General features: G+C 34.5%; 1 protein-coding gene across 3 annotated transcripts in view; it reads right to left on the bottom strand.

The window, feature by feature from the left end:
* Positions 1–262: 262 nt before the first annotated feature.
* LOC132792562 (AT-rich binding protein-like) overlaps positions 263–20,554 on the bottom strand; it is a 75,614-nt gene continuing 55,322 nt past the window's right edge. For 2 of the 3 annotated variants that reach the window (XM_060801986.1, XM_060801987.1), the window contains 2 exons: positions 11,497–11,606; positions 263–844 (listed from right to left, as the gene is read on the bottom strand). In XM_060801986.1, coding sequence (XP_060657969.1) covers positions 557–844; positions 11,497–11,606 — 398 coding nt within the window. In that variant the 3' untranslated portion in view covers positions 263–556. Of the gene's footprint in view, positions 845–11,496; positions 11,607–20,554 lie in introns of those variants that run through there. The other variant, XM_060801988.1, reaches the window with a different exon arrangement.

Below are 20,554 nucleotides of genomic sequence, written 5' to 3'. Positions count from 1 at the left end.
ATAACATCAATTTAAAATATGACTGCAATAACATTATTGGAGTAGGTACTTTCAGCCTTAAAAGAGTGCATTATAACTAAATTGTGCAATTTAAATATTTAACACAAAAAAAATATGTTTTGCCGTAAAAAAGCACTGTTCGCGCTTTTCAAAAATTATTATTTAAATTGGACACAGAAGCCCTAACAACACACACACTCACACAAAATACACTCGTTCTTACACATAAAGACCAAACTATAAAATGGCCACCTACCAATTTGTTTTGACTAATTTGCGCAGCACACGGCAATGGCAATGGCAATTGTTGTTGCTGTTGCTGCACTTGCAGTTTTTGCCATTGCTGCGTAGAAGTTCTTGTTGTTGTTGATGTTGTTGTTGTTGCAGTAGTTGATGTTGTTGCTGTTGTTGTAGATAATGTTGTTGTTGTTCGTGTTGTTCTTGTTGATATTGCTGCTGAGCTGTCAAGCGGCACATTACTACATATTGTTGATGTTCTTGCTGCTGTTGCTGTTGTTGTTGCTACTGATGCTTCGGTTGAGGCAGTCAACTGCTGTTAGCAAATTGCATGCGTTTTGCAAATTTCGCGCAAATTGCTGCGACTTCTGCTGATGAGGCCAACGCCTGATGATTGCTGCTGCATTTGCTGCTGTTGGTAGTGATGTTGTTGTTGCGATCTCTGGGCGGGAGCCACACGCGCATAAGGACCAGCATAAAGCTGTCGATGATGATGGTAATGATGATGCTGCTGATGGTGTTGCTGTTGTTGTTGTTGCTGCAACTGCTGTTGATGTTGTTGCCAGCGCATGCGTCGCACACTCAACGCACCGCAAGGATATGCAACCTGCAATTATATTGATAAGAGCGTTTTGGAGAAAGACAGAGAGAGAGAGTTGGGAGGAGAGAAAAAGAGACACACTGAGGAACACAACAACAGCAATGCGGCCATTTTGCACAACATCGATTAGGAATGAGAGAGAGCAAGAAAATCAATTCAAAGGTTAAAAACAAACATCAAAGTAACAACAACATCAATAAGGATTTTGCTTTATGTTGCAACAACACACACCAATGAACACACATCAATCAATAATAATCATATGATATAGAAGTATTTTGTATTACATATGTTTTGTAGGAATTACAGTTTAATTTAATTTAGTAGTAGTTTAGTAGTAGTAGTAGTAGTAGAACAACATCAACAACAACAACATCAATTATAGAACAACATCAATATATGAAGTCAATAACAACATCGATTTATATTTTGGATATTAACTTGTGTATTTTTGTTTTCATTTCATAACATTTCTCTTATTTACAATTACCATTGAGAGGTAACTGTAAAAACCATCAACATTTTTATCTAAACTTTGCCTTAAGAACCCTGTGTTAAGACAAAAATAAAATAATTTATCTGACATTTAAAACTTGCTTAAGACTTATGTAGACATTCAAAAAACAGACGCACACATACACATTTTATACTCACCATTTATTAATTTTATATTGATTTATATATATTATATATTAAAATTGAAAAAAGTTGATTAATTATACATATGTATTTACAGAGTACATTGATAGTGAAACATGCGCAGTGTGTGTATATAAGTTTTAAATAAAAATTAGTTTACAACATAAATTTAATGATTCATAATTAATAATTAATATAAGAATAGAAACAAGCAAAATAACAACAAATTTTATATAGATTTAACCTGCCTGCTAAGTAAATCTAAACTGTACCCTTTGATTTGCCACAAGTTGCAATGAGAAAATAAAACTAACATCATTTTAAAACTAAAATTCAGAATGTTTATGCTAGTTTCTCAAGGAACATATTTATATGCTACAATTTAAGTATAACCACAAATGTGGTATATTTTTACGTTTGGGTTATTTTCACTAGACTTTTGTATATTTTAAATAAATAGGGTTCGAATTCATGTAATTTTTTTTTATATTCACTCATTTTGAGTGCCGCGTATTTCAATGTCGAGTATTCTCTACTGTTGGTGTAGTATTATTTAAATATTACGCAGATAGCAAACCAATATATTTGGAAAAAAATATTATACTATAACGAAAATAAAATGTGCACTCAAGATTCATAATGGGAGAGCCACCTGCTATTTATTATGTTTTCAAGCAAATTACTCAACTGTCGCGTAATTTATGCGCCAAAAAAGAAACGACAACTCCAACAAACACGCACAAAAAGGACAGCTCAGACACTTTCAATTACTCAAAATGCGTGGCAAAATAATTTCAACAGTTATACATACTATTCGTATGGTATTCCATACTCAAATATATGTATATAGCAAAGATAAATGTAAAACGAGAAAAATATGTCACTTTGAGAGCAGCCGCATAATAATTTATATATTTAAATTTATACAAATACGAGTAAAAGTGCCAGCGACAACAAGCATCTGCTTTTTGGCCTTTTTTCCAAAACACAACGGGTCAAAGGCAAACGAGTATTTCCGGTCGCTGCTCACTAAAACCGAACGAATGCAAAAAAAAAAAACATTTAACCGGAAACTGCACGCAAATAATTCAAATTAAAAAGGCGTTTGGCAATGGCAAAATTAAAAAAACAAAAATAATTTAGTGAAATAAAAATATCTCACAAAAATATTCACCAATGATGTAAAACGACTGCTTGATTTTCAAATACTCTAATAAACTATTCATTTCAAGCTTTTATTTAATATGCAAGCTTTACTTAAAGAAATTCTGATAAAAATACAAAAAAAAACATCCAAAGAGCTTAAACAAATTTTCAAGTTATACTTAAACATCTAAACAATAGTTATTCATAAATTACTATACTTCTTTTGTATAGCACAAATATGCCCTTCACTTAAAGGGTATAAACAACACAGACTTTGCGTTTTTGCAAGCGACAAGCGTGAAAAAATGAAATTTTAAAATTCAATAAATTACTAAATACATTTTTATATGTAACTGTCGAGCTGCAGCCGCATAGAAGTTGGCCATCTGTTTGGTGTTTGGTTTCTGGTTGCTGGCTTTGTATTCACATTTTATCCAATTTTTTTTTCGCTCTTTTGTATACATTCATAACCGTTTATTTGGGACCTTTGTTAGCCATTTATTGCCATGGCTTTGTCTCTAGCTGGGCGCAAATTTAAAGAGTTGTATACGAAAACTTTTAAAGCTGCAATTGGCAACAGCAACAGTTGCCACTTGATGTAGTTGTTGTGGTTTTTGTTGTTGATGACAATGGGGTGATAAATATGTCAAAAGCACCTTGTCAGGCATCCTTTTAGGCGCCCAGACGTCGCAAGGATTTCCAACATTTTTATTACAGTGTCGGGACAACGCGTTGTATGTCTGTCTGTCTATCTCTCTGCCAGCCTGTGCCTCAATAAAAATGTCGCTCGCGCGAATATTTTTGAAATGCAAAAGCGACTCAGGACTCAGGACTTATTTGTGCAAAGTCCTTGCAACGAAGAGATGGAGATGGAGACGGAGTTGGAAATGGCGATGGAGAACATCGTCGCTCCTAATAAAATATATTTTTACACATGCGCTTGCATAAAATATTCTCTTTGTAGTCGAAGCGACCACATTTCATGGATTTGCCAAAGTTGAAAATTGCTTTTTACACACACTGCAAAGCAGACAATTTTTATGGCCCGTTGCGGTTTAAAGTGTAGCATACCAGAAGCCGAGAGCTACTCACATTAATCAAGCTGCCTCTACGTTTGCCTCATTACCAACAATTTTTTTGCAGTTTTTGATTTTTTTTTTTTTCTGTGTGCTATGCTTTTTGTCTTCGTTAATCTTTGCGCTTTGCTGTGTTTTTGGATCGTTCTGCTTTCGACTCTTTGACTTTTTATCTGCACGCTTTATGCTTAATTGCTTCTTTTGCTACTGTTGCGCATTTTTATTCTGCTCTTTTTTATGTACATTTTCATTTGGAGTACGCCATTTGGGAGGTAATTTGAAATCGAACATAAGGTGTAGCCAAGCCGAACTCCAAGAGTTATCCTTTTCGTTTTGCATATGTATATATACTATACGGTAGGATGGCACATGTAGGAAACTCACTTACTCACTTAATGCCCACAGAGACATTTTCCTCGCCCGCAGAGAGTATAGCATAGCTGGCATATTTTGTGTCTTTTTGCGCTGGGGCTGAAAAACCGCAAAGAGCAATTCGTTGGTCATAAATTTGCAAAGCGGATTTAATTGCGAGCCGAGCAATGGAACCAGCCACCAAGTAAAGTGCAATCCCTTGTCCTTTTGCTTGACTGTATGGCATTGAGATTGGAATGGAGGTTCAAGAGCGAGGAGGAGAAGGCTGCCAGACAGTGTCAGGCATATATAAAACTCATTACAGCATTATAAGCACAAAAGTGTGCTGTAAGCGAGCTTATTGCAGACTTGAAATACCTTTTGGCTTGCCACACAAGTATATTTGCTTGCCACTCTCAACTTCCCATTGTCTTTGGCATTTATGAGTTAATGTCAATGTGTCTACTATTTTTGACCGACTACCTTGTTTGACAAAGAGGATAAATACATTGTGAGTGCGAAAAATTGGTCATTAATACACATTTTTATGCATAAATAATGAAGTAAACATTGTATATGATTCATCATTTATTAAAAAATGCAATCTAGTTTGCTTAAATTATATTAATTGGGCAGAGAAAGATACTGTCAACAAAAATCAATATAACATGGAGTACAAAATATGCCAGATTGTTAGCTAAAGCTAGTCATAATAAATATAGCAAACAACAATTTAACATCCATCCACCAAATTCGTTTTTTTATTAAGTGGGCATCAGCATAAGCAAGAGAGCTATAATTAATAGCAACGTTAATTTGAATTAATTTATCTATCTTTAAACTGGAATTTATTTTTATTATAAATGTAGCATTTAATTGATATAACTTTGAACTTGCATTTTTTTTTGTATATATTCAACTAAACTTCTTACTTTTATTGAGTAGAAATAAGCGTGTTAAGACAAATTAATAATATAATAATTAATAATAAAATTCATTTGAAACATAAGAAATATAGCAAACAAAATATTACACAACACCTTCATTAATCGTAGACATCTCAACAATCCTACCATAAACTCTATTCATCTTGACAAAACTATCCGATTTACCCGTCGTGACTGAGCTCACATGCTCTGTCTCTGCCCTGTCCTTTGGAAATCTCAGTCATCTTAATTAATTAACTGATTTGCAAAAATAATAATTAAACTGTCAGTCACAACCATCGTCAGGAACACAGCTACTACATCCCGCAGCTGTCACTGTCCAGCTGGTTTGTCGTTTTTATTTTATTATTATTTTTATTTTTATACTCTTTTTTTTATTATTTTGCACATTTCCGTTCTAAATGTTAAATTCTTCAATGGTCAGAGAGAGAGAAGGAGAAGAAGACACGCCAAAAAAGGCTTTGGCCAGGCGCCAGAACCACCGACGCCATCGTCCTGGCTTTGGTTACAGGCCCCAACACTTAATTAAAATGGCATCCGGCCGCGGCAACAACAACAGCAACAGCAACACTGAGAAAACAGCGAAAAAAAAAGAGAAATAGAGAGCGAGATTCGAGGCATTCACGTTTGGAGTTTCTATCTCTCGTGTCTGTGTGGTCCGTGTGAGTAAGCGAATTCATTTCCCGCTTTTGGCCGTTGATTGATATGCCAATGAAGCGCGCCGAGTGCAGACACACAGCTCCGGCCACAGCCACAACTACAGCTGCAGATACAAGAGCCTCCAAGTACGAGGAAAAAATCTAGTTCGTTAGCTCTTATGCAAAGCGGACAATAGCATACATTGCGGCCCAGTCGCCGCGCCGCGCTGCGCCGGGCACAAAATCAACAAATGCAGATGGGCCAGATAAATTGCCAAATTGAAGCGGCGTCGATGGTGACGGCGACGATGCCGGCAAAATGTCCGCAATAGACCAATCCAATCGACTGAGTCGCCCAACTGACCAAAGCCTGAGTTCGAGCATCAGAAATTGTTTGTAATTTTTTTGTTTCGCTATGCATTTGCGAAGAAAAAATTATACGGCAAGCGCTTTAGAGGGGAAACAAAAATAGCCATGACCATAACATAGTGCTGGGAGTTTTCAGTTTCTATAAACGATTTTTCTTTTCAGTCACCACGCCCTGAGTCCTTTCGCGGTCTTCAATGCTCTATACAAGCAAAGTAAGGGCATAGTTTATACCATGATAAAATCCATGACATTGTCATTAAATGCAGCACAAGTTACTGATTTTGTTATGTCAGGTAATTAGCTTTGCTTTATTGATACAAAAAAAAATGTATTTATAGCGTTGGTAGGATTAGTTAGCCAGCTAGAATACCGCTGAGCAACGATGACTCATTGTAACTTAAATATAATTTACTGCTCGATAAGGAAGTGTAAAAATAACTTCGTTTATTTAGGGGGAACTTAGCTGAGACATTATTAACAGAAAATTGTCGGATATCTAAAGCAAACATTAAATTGATTTTGATTATATTAATGTCACTCTTTCATTAATGCTATAACATATTAATTCATCAATCAATAAAAATAATTTAACATATATGTTATAATATGTACATACATATATAACGATTTAAAAAATTCAATTAATTCCTATTTTATTTTTAGAACACTTTCTTAGACAAAACAATTTAGTTTTAAGGCTTAATTGAAGAATTCATTATTATTCAATATTATTCAAATACCATAGCTGACAACATATGTTATTTTGTTATTTTCGTTTTCATTTTCATTTTTGAGTAACACCTTTGCTAACAATATAAAAAATATAATTTCCTTATTATTAGGAGTAAAGTAATATCTTAACCCTTTAAAACTAAATTAATTTATAATTTATTATTATAATACCTCCGCTGACAATTTAATGACACAGCTATGAAATAAATATCAAAATATATTCTATTACTTTTACTTAAGTCTATTAATTTCTAATTCATTATCGAATAAAAATGTTAAATTTAGTTTTGTCATTTTGAAAACTTTCTAATTTTTTTTGTAACACCTGAACTTACAACATAAAATATGAAAATACTCTTTATTTCCATGGCCTTTTTCTACTTATTGAAACTAAAATAATAGATTGTTTATTATTTTAATACATTATCTGACGACATCAAATATTTTTCTTTATTTTTATGACTCAATACAAAAATATATTTTGTGTGGCTTTGCACTAACTCAATTATTGTACTATAATTTATTATTGCAATAGCTATGCTGCCAATATTAAATAATTTTCTTTATTTCCATAGCTCAATTAAGCAATAAATAAATAAATATATAAAATTACATATGTATTTATGTTGAATTGGTGACGCTTTGAAAACTCAATTAGCAGAGCATTTGGTGTTCGCGAACATCCATCAATTACAGTGACTAGACTCGCACTCCTTCTACTTGTTAGACATGGGCGTGCTTGATTAATTGCAGACTGTGGTTAAATTTTTTGTGCTGATTTCGGCAGTTTTTCTACAGATTTCATTTTCTTTTTATACTACGTTCTTTTTTCGGTTGGCATTTTCATTGGATCAGAGTGTGTTTACATGGCCACGTAAGCAAAAATATATTTTACAGCTGAACAGAGAGGCCAAGACCCTATCTGCAAATGTTCCCGTTTCCTAGAGATACTACACAGTTTGCTCGTATGTTTGAGTGCTAGGTTTTTTATTGCCAAAGTGGAGAATTAGCAAAGCCCGCGGCCATTAATCAATGGTGCAGCTGTGGGCCGAGTTTTCCATTCTTAAAGTATGCACTTTATTATTTACTGCATATATCTATTTTCGCTCTTCTTTTCTACTTTTTTTTGGTTTGCTATAGTGTGAATGGAAAGATGGGAGAGATGGAGAGGCCGCACTTGGTGTTTTCCGCTGGCATTTCTTTGCAGACACTTCCTGGGCTCGTCGACTGGCTGCATGGCTGACTCGCTGGCATGTGTGCAAAGTTACTGCCCACATCCTGTGCACTCAGCTCTCAGCTGCAGATATTTTTCATTTTCGAAAAAATTTCCGTTATGATTTCCTTGCATTGCATTTTGCCGTGGCGCAAGTTTTTCACACACACACACACACACACACTGTCATAGACACCCACACACCACAACGTCTACAACTCACATTTCTGTTCGACTTTTTAAATAGAAATTTGAATACGACAAAGCAGCGTATAAGATTCAGATAAAGCTAACCGACTTTGCTCGCCTGCCTGCCAGTTGCCTGAGTTGTGTCAGACTTGTCCGAGGATTTCTCTATTATTTTTCTTCGCTATGTTTTTCATATTTCTTCTATTTTTTGTATGGTGCTCATGCGACTTGACTTTTCATTTTTATGCTAAACTGTTTCCTTTTGCGGACAGGCGCATTTCATTTGCACAAACTTTGCCAAAGTATGTTGAAGCGGAAACGGAAGTTTTACTCCGCTGATAAGTTAGAGATTGCAATTTTTGACCAAAAAAAAAAAACGGAAAACCGAAAGCAACGAACTCCAAAGGCCCTCTGAAGAGTCACTCGACGTGGGACTCTCCTAAATCTCTCTCTCTAGCCACTTGTAAGTTAATTAAAAATTGCCCCAATGAATGAGCTATTACATTACACAATTGATTATGCAAAAGTACTTGCACTTCCTGTCTGCCGGTCTGCCTTTTCGTCCCCGTCTGACTGTTGCCCACTTTTAGCCTCTTTCCTTTGCGACTCGATATTAAAATAACAAAGAGCGCACTTGGGTCAGAGACAACAAAAGCAAATGCGAGAAAAAAGCACTCTTATTCTTGTTGTCTCTCTAAGAAAATTTTAATAAGTAGCACAAGAACAACAACAACAACTACAACTACAACAAAAACAACAACAATGGCAAAGAGTTGGCAGCAAAGTTGTTGCAAAACTGCTGCCGCACAAGTGGCACAAACAAAGTTCTGAATGAGGTAGAAAGTCTTCTTCATCTGCCTGCTGCACTTTCCACTTCCCTTTCACGCAGAGAAAATGTAATAAATTTCTATACAAAACGACCACAAAATCGTTGTGTGTGTGTGTGTATGTGTGTGCGGGTTGTAGACAAAGAAAATATGAAAACAAGAGCAAAAGTAATTCAAGCCAAAAAAAAAAGCCTGCACTGACTGTATTCATTTTAGCTAGGCTGCGGCTATCTATCCATCTATCTTTGGTCCTATTGGCTAAGGAGGACTTCTAAAGGTGGAAAACAACAACAGGGAAGGGGAAGATGTTTTTTGTTTTGTTGTTTTTTAGTTCTTACAATGCACATTTTGCATATTCAATAAACTTGTTTCTTGCCGTTTTGTCGTTGCAGTTGTTGCAATAGTTGCATGTTTGCTTTTTAATATTTTATGCAAAATTTAATTTCGGTTATGAATTTTCGGTCAATTTATGCAGGCGACGTTTTTGCTTTCAAATGGCAAAAAAAGAGAAGACATACTATACAGGCATGAAAAGAAAATGAGCTGGACAAATATCACATACTCTGGTAAATATTATATATATATCATTCTATGTATAATTCAGACTCTCGACCTTTCAGAGTCAGTTATAGGAATAACATAAGCAAGTCAGTATTCTTATACGACTTTTATAATGTTGGATATGCATCTGGCAATCCAACTAATGCTAATCTGAGCACACAGTCAATAAGTTTCGATAGTTCGATACAATCCTTTTATAAACAAATTACAGATGAATGTCAAATATATTTATTTAAATTACTTTCATTATTTTATAACCAACTTTTTTTAGTACTTTCACTGCACTTCAAATTTCACCTTTATTAATTTAACACTTTAAAATTATTCACGCATTAAGATTTACATATTTTGGCAATAAATATTTAATTAACACCTGTTTTGTTTACACAAAAATTGAAAAGGCATTAGTGTAAATAATAAAAGAGCACGCGGAAATTCATTAAGTAGAATTGCAAATTGCAAAACTGTAATTGCTTGCATTGTTGAAAGTGAATTTTTGTTATTTTAATAATATTGATTTTAGCATTTTTTTGCTCTGCTCACATGCTGAGTAAATAAATAATGGTCAGTGAAAAACTAATTTTATTTAAAAAGAGTGACGCAACAGTTTTTTTGTAATTTATTTTTGTGAAATGAAGTGAACAAATTCTCAAAATTGAAATTTGCAAATGTCGCACAAAAAAAATAGGATTTACATAGAGAGCATGTTAAAGCCTAAAGGCAACAGCGCTCGATGTAGTATTTATTTTGTTGTATTTTGCCGTATCGAGCCAATGCACACAATTTCAATTATAGGCAAATTTCAGCTAATGCATTTTAAATTCGTTTCTCGTTGCCGGCAGCACCAATCAAATAGAAAACCAAAAACATACGTTAGTTCAACGTATTTACACATTTACACGTGTTGCCTCTGCCTCCTGCCTCTGCCTCTTGCATGCCGCATTGTGTGCCAGGTCCTTAATTTATTGACTGTGAAAATTGTTATAAATTTTCAATATTCCATTTACATTTGGCAGCCATTTACTATGGCACACGGCTGTTGCTAATTGCCAAAATCAACACAATTAGAGTGGGAGACCAATAAATTAAGACAGAGTGAGAAAGAGTTTTACGAAAAATAATTAATCACAATTGTAACAAGCTCCAACAACAACAATAGCAACACACACACACACAGACAACTACAACGAAAATTAGCAACAAATGCAGTGCAGAACTTTACAGTTTACATGCAGTGAAAGTTTGCACAAAAAAATTAATTGAAATGGCAATTGGAAAACGAATAAAAAAAATTGTAATAATTAAAAACATTTGAAATATTCTGCAGAACAAATTTAATCTATTTATTTTTAATGCTGCAGTTTAATTTACTTTTTTACAATCCTCAGACTAACAAAGTTTCCATTATTAAATGCTTTTCACGGTATTCCTTAGTTGACTTTTATTGAAAAGCATCAGAATCAGACCACTGAGCAAAAACCAAATTTGTGTACTCCCAATTTTATCTCCAAATATATATTAGCATCTATGATTCCAGAGATTTGCATAATAACAAACATAAAGCTACAAATTCAAATGCAAATCATAAATCGCAAACAGAAATATACAAAAATTTGTGTTTGCGGGATTAGAAACATCAAACCCCACCAACTAATTGTGCGTAGAATAAAAACCAAAACAAACTAAAAAAAAAATGTATACTCATAAATAATAAAAGTTTTTGCATAACTAATTTGTTGACTGTAGTTTTTGGCTTTTGATTTATGGCAAATGGTGTATGTACTCGTATGCAAATTGAGTGAACAAATAAAAATGTTTTTATTTCAGATAAATTTCAAAAGTGCATACACACACACATTGACGCACACACAGAATGAGAGAGAGATATAGACAATTGTGTTACAAACTTGTGTTGTGTATGAGAGTCTGTCTACAGAGACTGCTAATTAAATACAGAGATTTCGGCTTACCCCAGTTATGGACTGTTTGTCATTGTAAAGCGTTGCCTGTGTTCCAGATGTTGGCGAATTGGCAGCTGTAGTTGAGCTGTCTGGACTAAAGTAGGTTAGAAAGGCGCAACCTGCAAAAAAATGTTTGAAAAGCATTAAATTAATATAAATATATTTATCATTATAAATTAGGTAAAATTAAACTATATAAAGCTTTTTTTTAATGTTTAGATTTGTTACAAAAGGTATTTCTAGCTTAAATCGAGATCCGAATGATGGTGTATCACATAAAAAAAAGGATTTAAATTATATATTTACTTAATTTGAATAGAATTTGGACATATAAGGTTTTGAATCTAGTTTTGACGTGCTGCGGAACATTGTACACTAAAATTGAAAGAGCTTTTGTAAACGAGGGAGTTTCGTTAGGGGTAAGCAACAATTCTAAGACTTTTAGAAATAAATTTCAGCTCTTAAACAGAATTCACCTGACTCGTTGTACCCATATATAGATAGTATTTCTATTAACACAATTGATAGTACATCATTTTATTAGAATCCTTCAACTATTAATTTCATTCCGATAACCAAAGTTAACTAATTCCAAATCTAACCAACTATTTCTTTGCAACAAATCAACAATCCAACATCATGTACAATTTGACATTAAATTATAGACACAAACGCTGGAACATCATATCATCTAGTTGTAAGTTTTATTTCGATAACCAAACTTTGTTAATTACCATCCTAACCAACTATTTCTTCACAAGAAATTATTAATCTAACACTATCTATTTAACCCGACCATATTTTCATGTTAAACACGGCAAAATATTTCGTTTTGTCGCTCAATTAAAGCCTTTATGTGTGTTTTGGTTTTGTTTGGGTTAGTTGGGTTTCGCTGGGTGCTAAGTAGGCTGTCGCTATTAACCCACCAAGCGTCCCGTCTACAGCACCGCATAATTTTGTGGTGCTTTGCGTGTTAAGCGCGTCAACGTGTTTAGCGGCGTTTTGTGGCCATTTCATAAATCCGTGTAATTTCTTTGACATTATTCTTTTTTTATGTGCCCTTTCTCTAAGTCGCTTGATCAGGCAGCGACATTCATTTCATGGGTGTAGCATGCTAAAACAATATTTCATATAATAATTAAGAAACATAAATTCTTTTGAATTTTGTTTACTTTGGTTGGTACTAAAAGCTATAGCTAAGTGATTGTTATTGTTACATTAAAACTAAGAGTTTATTATAAAATTAAAGCATATTTGTAATAACATGTCTATACAATTTTAGATCCATTTAAATTTACTAACTTTGTTTTATATAAAAAGCTTTTTTGAATAAATTTTACTGAAACTTTTAAATCTATTTGTAACTTTCATATAACATAATATTATATATGTAATATAACATATAAAATTAAATTGTACTAAATATAATTATAAAAAAAAACTTTTATTGATTAATAACTTTTGTACATTTCTAACAATAAATCCAATGGTGTACCAATTATATCTATTTGATTTTTGTATACTTTCATGATACTAAAAGCTATAGTAATTCATAATTATTATTTTATAAAAACTTTAATTTTATAGAAGTTTAAAACAGAATTTTAATAATGTATGTAATCAAGATTAATTTAAATTCATACAAAACTTGCTTAACATTTCTAATTTTGAAAGTTGTCTTAGCGAATTTTGTTAAATTAATTATTGTATTCTAAATATGATTTTAGTTAAGATATTCATTTCTTAAGAGCCCATTCTAAAGCCGCACTGTAAAAATGTATTTTTATTTGATTACTTTTATTTTTCTTAACGAATATCAAATTATTTAGAATAATACCAAGTATTTATAATAAATATAATTAAAAAACCTTTTATTTAAAACTTATTCTAAAAATAAATCTTATGTTTTAAGAAATTTAAACTTTTTAAGGCTGAATTCCCTGAATAATTCGCAGCGATACCATTTCGAATCTTCCCTGAATTTTGCTTTACCTTCCATTTCTTTGGCGTTGTTCCTACTGCTGTTAATTAAAGCACCTATCAAACGCCGCCACTGTGCACTGAACATCATCATACCGAGAGCTAAACAGCACATGTCAAGCTATAACAAGACCAACACCAACAACAGCAGCAACAGCAACTTTCATACCAACTATGATATGTGGTTCTTAACGTGACACAGCACGGACATGAAACCAAACCCAACTGTCTGCTGTCGTCGCCTCAGTGTGTGTGTGCGCGAGTGTGTATGTGTGGTACTCTCGGTCTGTCCTCAGTGTTAACCAGCTAACCACAGCAACAACAACAAGAACAACAACAACAACAACAGTGGCAGCGACAACAACAACAATTATATTTAATTTTTAGGCAAACTTTAGCACGTTTTGACTCGCCTCTAGTTGAACTGGTCGCTTGTGCCTTTTGTCTGACGCGTCGCGTCGCCTCATGCAACACGTCAAAAGTTGAACGACAGTGGCAACAAAAGCTGCCAACGAACCGGCGACGCAACGTCAACTGCTGTTGCTGCTGCTTCTCTTGCTGCTGTTGCTGCTGCTGCTGTCGACAAGCGCAAAAAGTCTAAAAACATAAAAATTGTCGGCACATTGTTGAAATGCCAGGAAATTATGTGGCAGCAAGGGGTCAACTATAAACTCCAACTCGTTCTATACGCACACGCCAGCTGCCAGTAATTAAAATGAGTAAAACACAGGCGGCAACAACAACCCGACGACAACAATAAATACAACAACAATACTAAGAATGCCACACGGCCAGGCCTAATGAGTTTATTAATTAAAAATCACTCATATATGTAGGTGTATGTATGTTTTGTGTGTGGTCGTTGTTGGAGCACGCTCCGTTCAACTCTTACTAATTGCAACCAGTTTCAGGCAAGAAAATTGCTACAAAATATATTCTAAACACGGCACCCACAAAAAAAAAGAATAAACAATACTCAGCTCAACTCGAAGTTTGTTGGGTGTTTGCAACTTCTAGAGACTAGAGAGGAAAAGGTAATGTATTTTAATTACTTATTTAATCAAAATAATAACAACTTATGAATTCATTAAGATAATTTAACATTTCATTTGATTGAAAGGACCACGAATTGTATCTTAGATACTTTAGTTTAATTATTACCTAATCCACATAAGATTTTTAATCTAAACAAAAATTATTTTATATAAATATTTCGACTAAAGAAAAAAAAATTTTTTTGTTATGTTAAATAAATAAAAGTTTTTTATTAATATTTACTTCTAATATTTGATAGTTTTGATATTCTGGTTTTCGTATAACAATATCAAAGCATAAAAACGCACAATTGCATACCACAAAGTCTTAAGCCAAAATAGCTTAAATTTATCGCTAAATAATTAATATATTTAATTATTCCAATTCAAAATTACTATTTTTATATTTTGTTTTAAGTTAACATATAAATTTAAAAGAATTTTACTATTGATAGATATAGTCTACATGACTTTTCACTCTTGCCTAGTTTGTATATAGTAAGTATACGCATAGTATACTATTTTGATATTTTCTGCAAATGTTCTAAACAAATCGTTTGGCGTGCTCATCATTAATAAAAACTACCCGACACAGTGAAACAGATATACGGTCTGCCAGTTTTAAAATGCTTTCGATTCTCTCTGACTCCCGATCACGTTGGCGGAAGCTTATTATACCCAGTTTATCACCCATCCCAGAGAGGGTATTATAAAGAGGACAACAATTGAGCGTCATGCGTGCTGTGGCGCGTGTGTGTCGCATTTGCCACGTCAACAGCAACAACAAAATGAACAACAACAAGAAGAGGAGCAACAACGGCAACAAAACAAAATGGCGAGCGAATCGCTTGTCAACTCCTCCTCGGAGCGCACAACTCGCAATGACAGGCAGCAAAGCTGCTAATGACTTTTAAAATACAATTTTTATAACGTGCCTGGTCTACTGCTGGCTTTGACTACATTCTCTCAATGTTGCTGCCTTTGCCACTCGCACATTTGGCGACAATTTGCAACATGTGCGTCGTCGTCGTCGCTATCGTCATCGTTGTTGGGGCTCTTGAGTGCCACCAAGCAACGCTCTAGTCCTGTTTCTACAACTAGCTCTGGTTCTATGTTTCTGGTTGTGTGCTCGCCGTTGAGTGGCCTTCAAATTGCCATCGTTTAAATGGCTCCCTCTACTACGATGGGTATTTAGGAGAAGAGGTATGAAGAGGGTTCGCAGTAACCGTTGTCAGCTGCCTGGTCAAAGCAATTAGTTACGCATACGCAGCGTTTAACCCGCTTGACAATGGCAATGGCAACAACAAAAACAACAACAGTAGCAGCAGAAACAACAGCAGCGGTAGCGAATTTAGAAAACGAAAGGACCAAAAATAGTGCCCAAACAAATTAACAAAATGACAAAACTTTTAAGCAAACTAAGCGTAGCAAATGCTTTTAATTGTCTATGGTCGAGCATACGAGTGCGCGACAACGAGCACTCGCAGTGTCATCAGGAGCTTCACATGGCAATTGCCATCAAGTGCTCTCAAATTTTGCCAGGTAGTTAGCTTTTAAATGTAGTTAAAAGTGCATTACTCGCTTTCGAAATATTTAAATTATTCAATTTCTACAGCATTCCTAGAAAAAATATTTTATTATCTCATTTATGTGTTTTTTTTTATTATGTTTACTAACTTAAAAAAATGTAGCCAACAGAACTTTATCGAAAGTCTTATGTATTATGATTATGATTATGATGAACAGAAATACAATATTTTAAAATAATATTTATGAAAATATAACTAATATTTCAAAAAATTGGTAAAGAAACATAATGAAATTCTATATATGTATGTAAAAACGGCAAAGCTTAAATAGAAAATGTTTTGTGTGCACATATAAATATTAAAACAACGTATTTTCTCTTTTGTAAAAAAAAATATAAGCGAACATACTTTAATTTGGTAAATTCAAATTCACTTTGCAATTTGAAGTTTATTAAAATCCTTCATAATTTCATTCATCAATATTATTTGACATATTTGTATGACTTTAGTTGTCGACGGTTTCCATTAATATCTAGTTATATTATTTATTTTAAATTGTTTAATGAATATTAAAATATTCAACTGAGTAAAGTCTAAATTATATTTAGACTACCTTCAAAGCTATGAAAATATGTTTAGTTAGTTTAACATCATATATTTTATCGAATTTTTAAGCAGCATTCTTCCACATATATTTATGACTTCATTAGTCAAAGTGTTAAAGGTATTAATAAAAAAAAAATTAAATTAAAATTTTATAAATATATCTACAATATCTAATTATTATTTATAAAATTGAAAACTATAGCAAAAACGCTCATAATTTCATTCAAATAACACATATATGTTATTCATTAAAATAACTTTTCACATAATAGTCAGAATATGTTTCCCAGCATTCACTTGAACTAACCATCAAAGCCAAACTCAATTGGCAGCTCACTTGCAATTACCACTCCCCTCTCTCTTTCTCTCTCTCTCTCTCTATTTGGCATCACTACTTCAACTACTACTACCTGCATCCTTGACTAACTGCAAGGCCAAGTCGCCAATTTTAATTGCAATTCATCAAAGCAGCGCACTTCCCCTCTCTTTTTAGCTTCAAAGCTGAGTGAGTGAAGAACACTTGAAGCACAACTTTTTGGCTACCACAAAAGTACGACTTTAATTCGCTGAGCGTAGAACCTTGTTTAGTGGCATAGAGAAGTGGGCGGCGTGGGCGTGGATTGAGTTTTGTTGCATGGTTTGGATGGTTTTTGGACTGCCCTGAATTGACGCTGGTTGGCTTTTCCAAGTTAATTTTTTTATGCATGCACTGAATTTGAATGACTTTGACAGCAGCAAAGTACACAAGTGGCCGTCGCGCTGTTTGGCAGCGAGGGGAACGGAGCCTTGTTGCTGTTTCGTTTCCTTTTTTCATTGGTTGTTGTTGTTACTTTTTGCCTACTTACATTTGCCATTGCGTTTGGCGAAATGTTTTGCAACTTTTAATAAAATAAACTTATTTGCACAATATAAATACATACATAAAACATGCGGCGCTGTCGAGTCGGCTCTTTGATATTTCAATTTTTGTTTCACGTTTCGCTCAAAAACTTATGCTAATTAAATTCTTGCAAGTCGCTTGGCATTTTTCGCTTTTCACTTTTGCATTTGTTGTTCTTCCCCTCTTCCTCTCGTTCTCCCTTTCATCCAATGTCACCCTTCAGTATTCATTTTTTCTTTGCTAACCACAGAGAGCATAAATTTTGCCGCACCCATCAAGTTTTGAGTGGTTACCGTCTCGGCTTTCTGCGTGCTCGTTTATAGCTGCGGTCAGTGCGACCAAAAGTGATTCATTAACGTGTGCGTTCATGTTAATATCCTTGCTAAATGTCAGTTTTTGGTCAGCCGCACAAACAGATATGGTACGAATGAGTTACAGATGGGTTCTGGCAACCCTCTAGTTTTGCTCTTGTTTTGTTTGCTTTATGTGAGATGTGAAAGTGAAAAGTTTTCGTTATGCGGGCGCACAAAAGTATGCTACTGCAAAGGGCAGAAAATAAACCACACTACGTATACTTTATTTATGGCACACCAAAAACGAGTGTAACCTTTGCTGTGACATTGAAGCGAATAAAGAGTACAAAGCTTCTATATGATTTCACCGAAATTCTCCAATGTAGGCAATAATTAAGTAAGGTTAAAATTGAAATAAAAAAGTAAATATATTCTATTGAAAAACAACACACAATAACTTTTGAAACAAAAGTGTTCTGAGGCAAAAGGGCAGACACACTAAACCACACTACGTATACTTTATTAAAGGCACACCAAAATCAAGTGTAACTTTTCTGTAACATAAAAACGAATAATAATCGAAAATTCAAAAGTCGTATATAATTTAGCCAAATCTTTAAATAAGATTAGTAAAAGTATTTCAGCACTAAATGAAGTCAACATTAAAATAGAAAACATTTCAACACAGCAGAAGAAAGTATACAAAATAATTATTAAACTGTTTTTTTTTTTGGAACATAAATTCACTGAATATGCAAAAGTATATATTTTCTGTAAATTAAACGCAATAAATATTAAATTCTCTTTGACATGAAATTGAAATTCACTGTCTGCTACGCTCGCTAGCATCCATAAGTCTGTAGCAGGTAAAAACCAACAATTTAGTTAGCAATCTAAATGTGTTTTCGTATTAACTTTCTGTACCAGGCTCAGGTCTGTCTGCCAACTGTTTGCCTAATCCCGGCATTAACTTACTGAGCAGCATAGAAAAGTGGCCTTACATAAAAAGAAACATGCAATAAAACTTTAGGAAACTCAATTTAACTCAAGGCTTTAGATATTGATCTAGAGCAGTAACTACTGCGAAACAGTAAGCTACCTTAAGATACTGGCAAAAACTCCGCCATTGCCATCCGATTAACTTTAACAATGCAATGCTAACAAATAGTCGAGTATCTAATCGAAAAGTTGGAGTGTAAAAAAAAACAAATTAACTCTTTTTTTTTTGAGTTGAATTGGCAAAGCTGTCAACCTGGAATATATATACGAGACCACAACTAATAAATTATAAAGTAGCAGCGTTTAAAGTAAGCTAGAGGTAAGTGTAAAAGGTGCCCCAAGGAACACAACACGATAGCACATACACACTCACAACTAAAACTGAAAAGCCATTAAGCATAACAATTTCCGGAGAGGGCAAAATGGAAAATAAAAAAATAAAAGGCAGCAACAATCTGGAGAAGGTGTGCAACAAGCGAAGCTGCACTTAAGACGTTTAACAAAAGGTAAAGTCAGATCAAAAGGGAAAAACTGCCCAGCCCCAGGTGAAGGAGAAGCACTCGTACTCGCCGCAGTCCTTAAGTCTGTTGTATGTGTGTGAGCATCCTGAACGTATCATGGGCACTGCCAATAAACAATAAAAGCTGAGTACCTCTTGTCGAGCCCTTAACATCGTTGGCTGGCATTGTGTGAGCTTTAAACACATAATAACTTAATGAATAACTTATGTAACCCATAATACCTGGCAAATTACGTGAGAGTAGACAACGTCAAGCCAAGAGGGGAGGGAGGTGGAACGTCTGGGGGAAACGCAGCGTCAATTATTTAACTAGACGCCTGTGGCATATTAGATAATATGAGCGGCGTGCATAATTCATGGTTGACTAATAAGGCGGCATTTAGAGGTAGGCCTCTCCAACCACGCCCTCTTTGCATGTTGTGTTCCACAATTCATAATTTTTTCTGCTTTTATTTTCAAACCAATTTTCCTTCAACTTGGTATTTTTTTTTGCACAACTGGTGCTTTGTTTGAGTGCCACTTTAAAAGTTGAGTGGCACGCCCCGCAATTGCCTCCTTCTTAGTCTTTTTTTGGGTGGGTTTTTTTTTTGTTGGTTGGTTGGTTTGTTCCTTTTGCCACTTTCCAGCGTGTCTGTGGTTTGGCTACGACTTTTGGCCATGCCAGGCCTCCTGACTGCCTTTTTTTTGGGGTTTTTTTTGCATGTAATAAAGCAAAGTTCAGCGGCCATTATCAGCGAGCACAATCGAGCCAGACGAACCGGACGTATAGACAGCACTAGACACACACACACAGCCAATTGCAATAGCAGAAGCGCCAAAAAGTATGCTTTTACTTTTGCAGACCGTAAATGCTTGTTGTTGGCATTGTTGTTCCTGTTGTTGTTGTTGTTGTTGTTGTTGTTGTTATTGTTGTTGGCACTGACTTCTGTTTTGGCAGCCGTTTTTCGTGTTTGTGCGCCGTTTTCTCAGCCCTCCCTCCACACTCGGCATTGTTATTGTTGTTGCGACTTTGTTGTTTGGCAGCTTATGAAATATTCAATTGAATTTAATGTACACGACCGACTGACTGACTAAGCTGAGTTCACAGCTAAGTGCAAAGAGTTCAAACCAATGATGACTGGCGGCGTTGCCTTATCCTCCCTCTCCCTTCTTTCTCCTCTCACCCCTCAGCGCTCCTATGGCCATCTGTGTGTCTGCCTGCCTGTCACTTGTGCTCTTTTCAACTG

This window comes from Drosophila nasuta, chromosome 3 (genome assembly GCF_023558535.2).
Source record: "Drosophila nasuta strain 15112-1781.00 chromosome 3, ASM2355853v1, whole genome shotgun sequence".
NCBI lineage: Eukaryota > Metazoa > Arthropoda > Insecta > Diptera > Drosophilidae > Drosophila > Drosophila nasuta.
The sequence above is the reverse complement of the archived record's forward strand: the minus strand, read 5'-3'. Positions and strand labels throughout refer to the sequence as shown.